The 13,308-nt window shown below is 37.8% G+C and overlaps 1 protein-coding gene across 1 annotated transcript; it reads right to left on the bottom strand.

Annotated features, from left to right (window-relative positions):
- Positions 1-1,751: 1,751 nt before the first annotated feature.
- Positions 1,752-12,137, bottom strand: MMP12 (matrix metallopeptidase 12). The gene is made up of 10 exons (XM_019974521.2): positions 12,002-12,137; positions 11,305-11,552; positions 10,585-10,733; positions 10,150-10,275; positions 6,322-6,483; positions 5,688-5,811; positions 4,740-4,873; positions 4,213-4,372; positions 3,424-3,527; positions 1,752-2,546 (listed from the first exon to the last, which is right to left on the bottom strand). The coding sequence occupies exons 1-10, from the start codon at positions 12,104-12,106 to the stop codon at positions 2,443-2,445; spliced, it is 1,416 nt and encodes a 471-aa protein (XP_019830080.2). The 5' UTR covers positions 12,107-12,137; the 3' UTR covers positions 1,752-2,442.
- Positions 12,138-13,308: the final 1,171 nt, after the last annotated feature.

Genomic DNA, 13,308 nt, shown 5'->3' with positions numbered 1-13,308 from the left:
ACAATATACAGCCTTGACGTACTCCTTTCTTTCTCAATTTGGAACCAGTCTGTTGTTCCATGTCCAGTTCTAACTATTGCTTCTTGACCTACATACAGATTTCTCAGGAGGCAGGTAAGGTGGTCTAGTATTCCCATCTCCTTAAGAATTTTTCACAGTTTGTTGTGATTCATACAGTCAAAGGCTTTGGCGTAGTCAATAAAGCAGAAGTAGATGTTTGTCTGGAACTCTCTTGTTTTTCAATGATCCAAAGGATGTTGGCAATTTGATCTCTGGTTCCTCTGCCTTTTCAAAATCCAGCTTGAATATTTGGAAGTTCACGATTCACATTCTGTTGAAGCCTAGCTTGGAGAATTTGGGGCATTATTTTGCTAGAGTGTGAAATAAGTACTGTTTTGCAGTGGTTTGAACATTCTTTGGCCTTTCCCTTCTTTGGGATTGGAAGGAAAAAGATCCTTTCCAGTCCTATGGCCACTGCTGAGTTTTCCAAATGTGCTGGCATATTGAGTGCAGCACTTTAACAGCATCATTTTTAAGGATTTGAAATAGCTCAGCTGAAATTCCATCACCTCCTTTAGCTTTGTTCATAGAGATGCTTCCTAAGGCCCACCTGACTTCACACTCCAAGGTATCTGGCTCTAGGTGAGTGATCTCATGTGGTTATCTGGATCAAGATGATCTTTTTTGTATAGTTCTTCTGTGTATTCTTGCCACCTCTTCTGAATATCTTCTGCTTCTGTTAGATCCATACCATTTCTGTCCTTTATTGTGCCCATCTTTGCATGAAATGTTCCCTTAGTATCTCTAATTTTCTTGAAGAGATATCTAGTCTTTCCCATTCTACTGTTTTCCTCTATTTGCATTGATCACTGAAGAAGGTTTTCTTATCTCTCCTTGCTACTCTTTGGAACTCTGCTTTCAAATAGGTATATCTCTCCTTTTCTCCTTTGCCTTTAGCTTCTCTTCTTTTCTCAGCTATTTGTAAGCCCTCCTCCTGAGTTGAAATAGGCTTGACCATTTCTTAGATCTTGAATATATCAATCAGCAATGATGTGAAAATACATAGAAAACTACGAGCGTTCCACAAACCCATAAGTTGTTAGTGATTATGTGCATATGTTAAGTGCACATATTTTAGTATATGTGCAATCCAGAGAGAGAATGTGTGTTAAGAGAAACCTGACGACTGCGATGAAAAGTTTACTGAAGTGGGAAGTTCGCATTTCACTCTTTTTTCTCTCCAGGCTCGCGGTCATGCACTGCAGACGGTCCTTGGGGTTGTTTGTGGTCTGGAGAATGCTGTCTAGATTTGAGACCAAAGACTCAGGTGGCTTTAGGCAAGTGACCAAAACAAATATGACGTTTTCCTGTTTCTGGTTGCCTTATCTCTCTTTCACCCCTTTATGCAGTAACAGACATTTTATTCAATAGTGAAAGTGAAAAGAAAGAAAGTGAAAGTGAAATAGCTCAGTCGTGTCCAACTCTTTGCCACCCTGTGGACTGTAGCCCACCTCCATCCATGGGATTCTCCAGGGAAGAGTACTGGAGTGGGTTGCCATTTCCTTCTCTAGGGGATCTTCCCAATCCAGGGATCAAACCCAGGTCTCCCACATTGTAGGCAGATGCTTTACTGTCTGAGCCACTAGGGAAGTCCAACTATTATTTAATAGTAGGTCCAAAATTATTTTCAAAACACATATTCTGTTTTTAAAGAAAAAAATTCTTAAAAACCAAGTACTTTCTTTCAACTTTTTATTTGAGCAATACATATATTATAAAAGATAACAGAAAAGTCAACACAAACAATAGAATAAAATTATATTATCACCATAATTATATGATTTATTTATATATTACTTTCGTTAATTGTCATTTAAAAAGTTCTAAGTATAGTCTACTTTTGTTGTTGCTGTTCAGTCACCAAGTTGTATCCAACTCTTTGCGACACCATGGACTGCAGCACACCAGGCCTCCCTGTCGTTCACCATCTCCCAGAGTTTGCCCAATACATGTCTATTGAGTCGCTGATGCCATCCAACTATCTCATCCTCTGTTGCCCTCTTCTCCTTCTGCCTTTACCCCCAAATAATTAAAATACCCTTGCTGAAACATACAGTGGTTACAGAGACTAATCATTTCTTGACTTAATTAAGCCAAAGAAATAATTAAAATTGGTCAGTTGAAGGATATTAGGAACCAAGATATTCTTTTGGCCTTTGAAGGTATCTGTTCAGAGTTCAATAAAAACTGACAATGAGCATTTTCAAAATCAAATAATCTTATATATATTATATAATCACTTGCCTATATAGTCATTTATCTGTGGTTCATAGATTTTACCTCATGATAACATATCTCCATACATGGTACTGGGCACATAGCAAGTATATAATAAATACTTTTTAAACTGAAGTGAACTGACAAACACCAGTAATTATATCATTACTTACAACCTAGCACAGTACTGCTTTTTAGACTTTCAATGACACGTTGGGCTAGGACATTATATTTAAGTAATATAGAGCCTTGGAAGAAATAGTAGTGTCCTAAAAATGAAAAAAAAAAGAAATATTTTAATTCTCTGATTGCATTCTTAAAAAAAAAAAGATAACCTAGATTAAACAAGATCAAATTCAAGATTATGAAGTTGGATTTCTTGATTAGATATCCTGCCCTCAGATATCTACCTATTACTAGTCTTTTCACCATAAATATCTTTATTATCATTAATGAGAAGTTTGTTTGGTCTTTAAGACTGACTCTTAAAAATGTAAATGTTTTTGAAAATTCACACTCCAGGTGGAGAATTCAGAATGGAAGAGAGGAGAGTGAACTCAGGTAGGGTGCATAGAAGTGTTGATGGGGAAAGTAAATAAAACATGGGGATAGGAATACAACCCAAAATATCTTGACCCAAAGATATCTTGCTTAGCCTGACCTTGCTGGAAGACATTCATAAACACAAATTCAAATAAATTCAAACTTCTTTCATCCCACCCTGAGACTCAGTCCATGGGAACCCATGAAGGGTGGAAGGGACTGAAAGGAAGTTAAAGAACTCAGGACATAAAAATGTGTAAAAGATTCCTGCTTGCCTTGACTGCTATCCGCTTGCTTAAGTATACTGTGAAGCTTGACGTGATGGAAATCCCAGAGACTCAGACATATGAAAGTGGTAAGAATTATCTGCTCCCTGTCTGATAGACCACCCTAGTATAAATCTATTATTGATGCCACCTCACTCTTTCTTCTGGCCCACCTATTCTGAGCCAAAAAAATTGCAGATTTTCTCTCTGTGGCCTTTGGAGAACTGCAGAACTTTCTCTTCCAATTTGGAGCCCTTTTCTCTGATCTTGAAGACTCTATAATCCAGTATTTTAATAAGAGTTTTCCATTCTTTTCATGGTTTCCCAATCCACTTACTGTTGTAATAGAACACTGCATCAATTTTGGGGCCAATTCCTGGGAAGTATGTAGTAATCAACTTGGGATAACCAGGGTCCAGGAATTGTCTCCTCTCGTCATACCTGAGAAAAGAAATAACCAGCAGAAACTACATCAAAATATGGATTTCATGACATTAAGCTTAATATTTGATGGTTATGAATCACAAAACCTGCCTTATTCTCTTCTGAAAGAGTTTAAACTGTACCCATAGGAAAACCAAGGACCTAAACCATTCACAGATTAGGACTCAAACCCTAGGCTTCTTGACTTCCAGTCAAGCACTCTCCCCGCTCTGCCAGAATGCTTCTGCCCATACTAGAGCCTGACTCTCTAACTTCCAGCTAGTGAAGACCTGGAACAACCTGCTGTCACTCACAGCATGGTTCCCTCGTTCTGTCTCCTTGGGGTCCAACATTTCCAGAAAGGAATCTGAAAATGCATACGCCCTGCAAACTGACTGCAAATACTAGGTCTCATACATCGACACCTCTCTTTTTCAATTCATTTCCACTGTGATTAGTAACATGACATTTTATTTAAAGTGCTCCTTTTAAAACATGTATTGTCATCTCCTATCATAAACCAACAGTGCAGAGAAAAGAATTAGGTTGAAAACAACTGTTCCAGTGCTATATTATCTTGATCCCTCTTGTAGGAAAATCAAGGGCTGTTTAAAATTTAGATTAAAGGCTGTCTTCTGAAAAATCCCATTCCCTGAGTGTTTCACAAATCTTAGGGGTCAAATCATCAACCGTTAAAGCTCACCTCCAAAACTTGTTACCTACAAAGAAGTAGGTCTTATAGAAAAGTGGGTTAAAAACAGCTGCATCAATTTTTTTCACTGAGGAGGGGAAGCCCAAAGAATGTATGCTCTTGGGATAGTTTAACTGCGGTTTCAAATTGTTCATTAACCAGTACTTGTCATCTGTAAAGACAAAGAGAATGGGTAGATTGTAATCATACGGAAAGAGTAATAGAAATACTGACTCAGCACAAGAAACATCATTCTTATTTCATAGATTCAAAATATATTACTCCTGTTCTTAAACATGGTTTACCTTCTATAGCTCTGTATTTTTTTTCCAAAGTATTATCTTATATTTCATAAAATTTTGCAATAAGCTTTACATATTACCTAAGTATATTTACCCTATTTGGGGCTATATTTCAGAGCCTCCATTAATAAAAATCTGGAGTGCCTTTTTAAAAGTTCTTTAAATGTACTACTATTTCCTTAATTTGTTCTCTTCCTTAGAAGTAGACTCAATAGCAAAACTAAACATTGGAATTACCTTTAAAAAGAAAAACATGACTTCTGTCTGCAATTTCATAAGCAGCTTGAATGTAAGACGGTAGGTTTGGACCTAAAGAAGAAATTAAACTAACGCTGGTTTTTGGACTCTCAGCAAGCTTCCACCAGAAGAACCTGACAAGAAACATTTAACACATTAAAAGATCTCTGTAGACCAAAGAACCATAAAGAGGGAAGGACCTGTGAAAGAACTTCATGTTTCTTTCCAGCAGCTTCACATTCTATTCTATGGGCATTTGTGTAGGAGAACCACACGCAGAGGATTTTAATCACCTCCAATACTAGCAATGATCTTAACAGGCAGACTGGCATATGGAAATACGTGGAGCTTGGAACCAAGGTATCCAGGTTCTAGTCTGAGCTCACAGCCCAGGCGCCAGTTCTGTAACCTAAAGGAAGTCAACTCAACCTCAAGTATCTCTGTTCCATAAACTCAATAATGGGGAATATTTGTTCTGTCTATCAAATACTAATTTTCTTCACTGCCCCACCCATCCAATATCTGGTTCAATATATGTTCTAAGACAAAAACCATACATCATCCTGGAATTCTCTTTTTTATAATCAAGAATCGAGTCTGGTACTCTGTCACAGCTTTAAGTCCAGATTTGACCATCTTAATTAAAATCTATCAGTATGATTAAAATAGTCTGACATCCTTGCTACCTGTTTTATCTGTCCCCAACCCAGATTCTTGCCACAGATCCATTTTTACAGCTCAGTTTTCTAGTTAAAACAAATATAATCACACTGCTCTCCTGCTTCAAGATCCTCAAGATCTCTCCATTGCCTTCAGAATCAAGTCCAAGTTCCAACTCACAGATTTTATCTACTTCGTTTGTAAATCACGTTTCACCATTCTCTCTCACACACAAAAAAATCTTAGGGATCAGCCTTTAATACTTGTTAGATGTGAAAATGATCTTACCAGTCTTTAAAGAAAAAAATTTTATCTCCCACAGTAGTAACAGCATCAAAACTCATATTGGGGTCACAAGCAGCTGGGTTTGTATTGTCAGGATTTGATGGAACTTGGTGTTTATCTGGACGTCCTGAAAGTACATTTCAAGAAGCATTAGAAGAAAAAAAAATGCCTTTTAGTTTTTAAGATGAAGAAACACTCTTTAAAACATTCAATGTTCTTGATGAAAAATACTTAAAAAGCAATTTATGTTTTCTATAACATTCATAGGAATACAACAAATATTTTTCCCCTTCCATGTGGTTGCAACATTGTAGAGAATAAAAATCTGATCACTCTGTTCTCCTGTTCTGGTTAGATTATTTGTCCATATACCTTCTTCAAAAGACAATGGTATGCTGGATGGGAAGAACAGATTTCAGACCAGAAGACTCAGGTTTTGCCTCTGGCTCAGGCATTAACACGCTAGGTCCCCTTGTACTCATCCATAAATGAAGATAATATCTGTGTTGCCTATACCTTACAGAATTTTCATGGGGTTCAAAGAGAAGATAAATCTTAATGTTTATCCAAATGCTGATAGTATGAGATTATTCATGAGTATCTTTATTTGGCAAAATGGTGAAGAAATTCAACTCACCATAGAGAGACTGAATGCCACGTATGTCATCAGTAGAGAGGCGAAATCTCCTGTAGTCAACATCTCTGTAGCTGGGAAACATTATGGCACGTGTATCGCTGGAATGGCCAAGACCCAAGGAATGGCCAATCTCATGAACAGCAACTAGGAACAAGTTTGGGCCTAAGAGAGAACCAGGGAAATCTATTGGCACCTACAGAACAATGACACAACATCTGACACTGTGAAAAGGGAAACTTTTAGAAATATCTCACTTTCCTCCTTCATGAGCAAGCTTTTTCAGCCTTGGCACTGTCGACATAGGACAGACTCCTCTTTGCTGTCAGGGTTGTCCTGTGCATTATGGATCTTTATAAGTCTCTAGTTTTACCGTTGAATTCAAGTAGCACACTCCCCTCTAGTTTTGACAACCAAAAAAATGTTTCCACATATTCTTTTTCTTTTCTTTTTATTGGGATATAAAGTGAAAGTGAAGTTGCTCGGTCATGTCCGACTCTTTGCGACCCCATGGACTGTAGCCCGCCAGGCTCCTCCATCCATGTGATTCTCCAGGTCAGAGTACTGGAGAGGGTTGCCATTTCCTCCTCCAGGGGATCTTCCCCATCCAGGGATCGAACCCAGGTCTCCCGCACTGCAGGCAGACTCTTTTCCATCTGAGCCACCAGGAAAATAGCCGCTTTAAAATATTGTGTTAGTTTCCGCAGTACAATGAAGTGAATCAGCTATATGCATACATATGTCCCCTCCCTCTGGGAGCTCCTTCCCATCCCCTCATCCCAGCCGTCTCGGTCACCACAGAGCACCAAGCTGAGCTTGGTACAGCTCTTCTGTACAGCAGGTTCCCACTAGCTGTCTGCTTTACATGTGGTAGTGTATGCCTCTGGTTAAGGACCGCTGCACTCTCAAATGAAATATGTTCCATTGTCAAAACTTCTGGAATAACTCACAGCTGTGCTCATTGCTCCTAAATAATTCTCAACTCACATGACCTTGTTCTGCTTTTCTCTTAATCAGGCTTCAGTGGATATAGAAAAGTCTTTGGTAACCTTCCTTTACAAAGCTCAAATCTTAAATCCATATTAAGGTACGGTATTGTGAGTCACTGAGAAAAACACCACATTATGTCTAATACTTACACAACCAAAAGGAAGTCATTTTGTTCTCTATTTTCAGATGAGGATATAGTATCAGCAAGATTAAATGACAAATTAAGTGCCTGAGCCAAGATTCACATCCAAATTTCTTGGCTCTAAAAATTTCTTGGATAACCCTTTTCCTAAACATGATTCCCAATGAAATCAAAGAGACTATATTTACACTTTAGACATATTTACACTACCACATTATAGCTATAACTGTTATTATTTTTTTTTTTTCTGTATGTCCCAGAGGCTGTATCTTTGTAGGTAAGAGACAAGGGTGTGCCCTTTCTCTCAGATTTCCTAATTCTCAGAAGATTTGAAAATTCCTGATTTTTTAAAAAATCACATCCTGGGCCATAAAGCTAGCCTTGGTAAATTCAAAAAATAGAAATCATTCCAAGCATCTTTTCTGACCACAATGCAGTAAGATTAGATCTCAATTACAGGAGAAAAACTATTAAAAATTCCAACATATGGAGGCTGAACAACACGCTGCTGAATAACCAACAAATCACAGAAGAAATCAAAAAAGAAATCAAAATTTGCATAGAAACGAATGAAAATGAAAATACAACAACCCAAAACCTGTGGGACACGGTAAAAGCAGTCCTAAGGGGAAAGTTCATAGCAATACAGGCACACCTCAAGAAACAAGAAAAAAGTCAAATAAATAACCTAACTCTACACCTAAAGCAACTAGAAAAGGAAGAAATGAAGAATCCCAGGGTTAGAAAAAAAAAAAATAAAATAAAATAAAATAAAAAATAAATAAAAAATCTTCATTATAGTCTAATGCCTTCATTTTTTTCTTTCTTTCTCTATGGAAAAAGGAAGCTCAGAACTGACTTCCCAGGGTCACACACCATTTAGCTACAGAGCCTGATCTTGAAATAATCTCTAGAACCCAAGATGAGCAAAGAGTTCACACCTCTCTGAGGGATTTTTAAGAATACGGATCCTCCAAGCACTGCCTGTAACACACGGGTCCAGTAACAAATTCAGAGATGCTTTCACTTCTACCAAACAACGAGAAAGAAGACGCAAAGACTCATTCTCTCCACTCTGCGTAAGACTGGGAAGAGTAAACAAAACCTTTTACAATTTAGCCTAAACCTGAATTTATCTTATTCTCAATTCCTGTACTACTTGGTACAAAAGATCACTACTGGTTCTCACCTCAAAATAATGGATTTTTGTTTGTGTTCTGTTTCCTTTTAGATTGTGTATTTCTCAGTGGCAAGACTGTGCCCTTTTCATTTCTGAATCTAAGCACCTCTATCACCTAACACCCTAATAGAAACTCAGTAAAGACTATGGGAATTGTTCATTTAATTTACTGTGTCAAAAAGAAAAAGAATTTACTGTATCACAGTTAGTCAAGAATAAGGATTTTAAATTAGGATTTTCATAAATAATTCAGTCTTTTGAAAGCTTAGAATTAAGCAAATTAAAATAAGGCAACATGGACAAATAGAAAGTATCCATTGTGCTAAGATAGGACCTAGGAAATAAATGGTCTGGTCCCAGCTTTTTCACAAGGTAGCCTCTAACCTTTTCTTTTCTCTATCTGTAAAGGTCTGTATTAAATGACTTTCCTAAGTTTCTTTAGAATTTTAAAAATTCTCCAGGCTAATCAGCACCTTTCTCCTGTCAGATGAAAAGATTACAAACCCAAAATGCCTTTGGATAAAATTTGCACAAATTTAACATATCTACTGAGGATTTGAGGCTCAGCCAGGACCTAATCATTTGTCTTTTGACAACAAAAAAAAGTTATCTTCTTAATCAAAGGTTTCATAAGCCTTAGGCCATGTGTCAAACTAAAACAAATAGCCTTTCTGGTCTATAAAAATATTGCCATCAATGCAAGCAATGTCAGCTGGGGGTGGAGATGATGGTGCTGAGTAGAGCATACTCTTGATGAATTTCTCTTTACTTCCTTTCCATATATAGTCAGTCATAGAGTCTAGAATCTCCAATAGGAATATTAAGAAAGCTTCCCATGTGACACCTTGGATTTTCCAGTGGATAGTGACTTCTCCAAATAACAGGGGATGTTCGTTACCCTCATCCCCCAACTGTCTGGGATGGATGATGAGTTTTATCCCCTCTGTAAGTACACACAAGGTATTAAATGATCAATGGGGCATTTTGAAATTTTTATCCCCAAACCACAAGAGACTACCTGACCACATAACCTTGTATTTCTTTATAGAGATCTCTAAATCCTCTAAAACTTCATCTTTTTATGCCACTCTGAATTTAGGAAATTGTTGGCATATAATGAATCATGCAAATGATCACACTGTTCTAGGATTGTTGGCATACACAGCGTTAGTATCTGTATTTGTTTGAGTTTATGGATTGTACTGCCAAAAACTGATCCCCTAAATAATGGCTTTTTTCTTTCCATACTATGGTTCTTAAGGTTCCTGAGTGTATACTAAAAAACTAGTTTATCTTCATAGATTCTTGGAAATGAACTTTAAAATAATCTAGTCCAATATACTCCATTTATAGAGGGTGAAGTGGAAACAGTGCTACAATTTTATTCAGTGTCAAAATTGTAATCAGAAAAAGTTTTCCTGTCCTTATAATCCTTTCTCAGAATGTGGCCTTTCAAAAACAGGATATAACTTAGAATTTGTTAGGATTTTCTAATTCTTTGAGGGCTTGGGGAGCCTACCTTTGTGTCCTTTAGTCCAGGTTTCAGCCTCATCAAAATGCGCATCTCCTCCAAGACCAGCTCCAGGTGCAAAAGCATGGGCCAGGATTCCCCACGGGCCATCGAAAGAATAGGCGTCTCCATGTTCTTATTTTTTAAAAAAGAAAAAGCCAATTAGTCTATCTACACATGTTATGTGTGTGTGTGTGAGTGTATGCTCAGTCATGTCTAACTCTTTGTGGCCCCATGGACTGTAGCCTGCCAGGTTCCTCTGTCTATGGAATTTTCCAGGCAAGAATACTAGAGAGGGTTGCCATTTCCTACTCCAAGGGATCTTCCTGACCCAGGGATTGTACTCGCATTTCTTGCATCTCCTGCACTGGCAAGAATATTCTGTACTACTATGCCACCTGGGCATGCCAAAGGAGACAGATGACATAAGTCCAAGTTCTCTACCTCGAAATGCAAATCGTATCATGATATCAGCCTCGTTGTCATGAACCTTTCTGAATTTCAGGGGAGTCACATCACTCCATACTTGAAAAGCTTTCTGGAAGGCATCGTCAACATCTTCAGGCTTCAAGTCAGGGGTGTAATTGTTGATTCTTTACCAGCAGAACAAAAGAGGAAAATACATGGAAACCATGTGTCAACTTTGTTTTATTACAATACTTCATTTCTGCTAGCATCATTCAAGAATGAATCATTCCATAAATCAGTAGTCCAGATGGGAAAAACCTGCTTCATCTACAGAAATATTTATCCTTGGGAACCTTACTTCTTAAACAGAATCTAACTTGATTTCTACTCACTTATTTACAGGTCACCATTATGAAGGATTTACATTTGTAGAGGCTTATGCCTTTTACCCCTGCTCCCAGACTTCTTCATTTATCCATCTAAATAGTCTATAAAGCTTTCTCTTGCTTCTTTTTAGATTCAGCTTCATTCTTCTTTTACGTATGGCTTTCCTACTCTGTTCTGGACTTGCAAGCCCAACAATTCCATTGAAGGAACGGTTTTCCCTTCTAGAGACACTATTTTAACACAGGGATAGTGTTAATAATTGAGGGATGCTTCCTATCTACTTCCAGATTTAGAGCTGTGTCTAATTGGCTCAAGTTTCTAGAACACAGACCTAGGGGAAAGTAGAAAAATACTTGGCTATGATGTTACCTGTAGGTGATAAGACGTTTCTTCCAGGCTGGCCGCCCTGGAAATACTCGGAAATTTTTAACATCCGGCACTCCACATCGAGGTCTGTGCATCATGTCCAGAGTAGATGTGTCCAATTGCCCAGTCACTTTTAGCCCAAAGAATTGCTGCATTTCCTGAATTTTATCCTCCATGACGTTCCTATTGACTTTCATTTTTGTCATTGGAGTTGTTTCCATCTCAAGGCCATAAAAGTTTGCCAAATATCTCTGGAAAAAATACATATATTGATACATCATTATATAGAAAGGTTTCTGTTGGGGCTCTGTGTTTATAACTTGGCTGCACACTGATACCTTTTTAAGGCAAGGGTTTAGCCATTTTGGAGAGTTACTCAGTTTTTCTGAATCTCTCACGTATATGGATGTTATGAAACTTTTGTTTGATTTTCTCTTGTTAATCTGTCTCATATCAATTTAATTTTTAGACCAGCCAGAAGAATCTAGAAAATTAGAGGAAAATTTTTTCCTCCCAGACACTTTTTTCTTACATTCCTCTTCAGCAATAAATAAATAAAAATAAGACAACAAAACAGTGCTAAAATCCAATAGCTCCCTAAAACAGTTTTCAACTAGTACTTTCAGGATAAAACAGGTCAGTGAAATAAATCTTAAAGACAAAAATCAGGCTAGATAAATTCTATAGTGCCAGTTCTTACTTGAGCGAATGCCACGTCATTTTCTTCAGGGCTTGGATAGTCAGTCAGTGGGGCAGCTCCAGAAGCAGCGACCTGCAGAACTAGTATCAACAGAAGAAACTTCATTCTACACTTCTTCTGAACAGCTTAGCCCAATGTACCCTGTTCCTTCCCAATGCAAGTTCCTTAAATGAGTCTCTTTATATAGCCCTTAGGTCAGGCTCTGCGAATACGAAATTCTTTGTGTGACTCACAGTTGATATCATCCTTTGATTTATCTCAAAAATAAATATGACCTTATTCTAGGACCAACAATGGGTCGATTAATATCTAACCCATCCATGGATCAATTGACATCAGAGATCCCTCACTCAGACAATTCAGAGTACATTTCTTCAAAATAAATAAGCTCCAACTTCCATCCCCCTTATAAAATAAGGCATTGTATGAGAAATAATAAACATCTATAATATTAAAACAATTTAAAAATGCATTTTTAAGGAGTTCTCAACTTTCACTATAATACTTTCCTCATATTCCTTAGAGGTGAAATAATCTTTTTAAAAAAAAACTAAATTTAAGAAGTTAGATAAATAAAATTATTTTGCTAGAATAGAATACTCTGTAAGCTGAATCTAACTCCCTAGAGACCTGGTGTAGAGATTCCATGTTTAGAAAGGGAAAGTTTATAGCATCATGATGTTTTGATGTTTGTTCTCTGTGTCGTACAGACGCAGATCTTACTTCTATAACTTGAGATCTTTAGGCTTCTAATTTCAGCTCTGTAACTGAGGAGAGAGATTCCAGGGGCAAATTTCCTCACATCCTTCACATTGGTAGCATGAAGATCAACACTTCAACTTTGGAAGGTAGCAAAAGTTTGCCTCTGGGATCTCTCTATCTCCCCATCAACTCAGCCTCCTCCTTCCATGACTTAATTGTCCCATTAACACAGAATCTGCCTCTCAGTCAATAGCGAATGTTTGAAGACTGAAAGCATTTATGACTCAAGGAATAAATTCCAAAGGTAGACGTGCAAGCGATAGGGTTGCCTCCTGACTCTATATGAAGAGTCTGGGGGAGTGGAGAGTGCACTGAGAAATGGAATATTTCCTGCCTTATCAGTAGACAAGGGTGTCACAGTCATCAGGGATTGCAGCCCTCCTTTGTGAGCTGGTGAGCTCTAAGGTCACTCAGGAAGAGGAAGAATATTTGTGATCTAGCAGCCATCAGACTGCAGCCACTCCCTACAGTGAGCCCCAAGGGGCGCAGGATGTGAGAACATAGGACCCTGCAGACTGCAGCCACTCCCTACAGTGAGCCCCAAG

Source organism: Bos indicus, chromosome 15 (assembly GCF_029378745.1).
Source record: "Bos indicus isolate NIAB-ARS_2022 breed Sahiwal x Tharparkar chromosome 15, NIAB-ARS_B.indTharparkar_mat_pri_1.0, whole genome shotgun sequence".
In the NCBI taxonomy this organism is placed as follows: Eukaryota; Metazoa; Chordata; class Mammalia; order Artiodactyla; family Bovidae; genus Bos; species Bos indicus.
This window is presented reverse-complemented; position numbering and strand designations above follow the sequence as displayed.

Excerpts from the sequence above, each read along its gene's own strand:
- MMP12 (XM_019974521.2), bottom strand. The coding sequence starts at position 12,106 with ATGAAGTTTCTTCTGTTGATACTAGTTCTGCAGGTCGCTGCTTCTGGA. Across the intron at positions 5,812-6,321 it reads TGGCATTCAGTCTCTCTATG|GACGTCCAGATAAACACCAA; the intron begins GTGAGTTGAATT and ends ATGTACTTTCAG. Across the intron at positions 4,874-5,687 it reads ATTTTTTTCTTTAAAGACTG|GTTCTTCTGGTGGAAGCTTG; the intron begins GTAAGATCATTT and ends GTTTCTTGTCAG.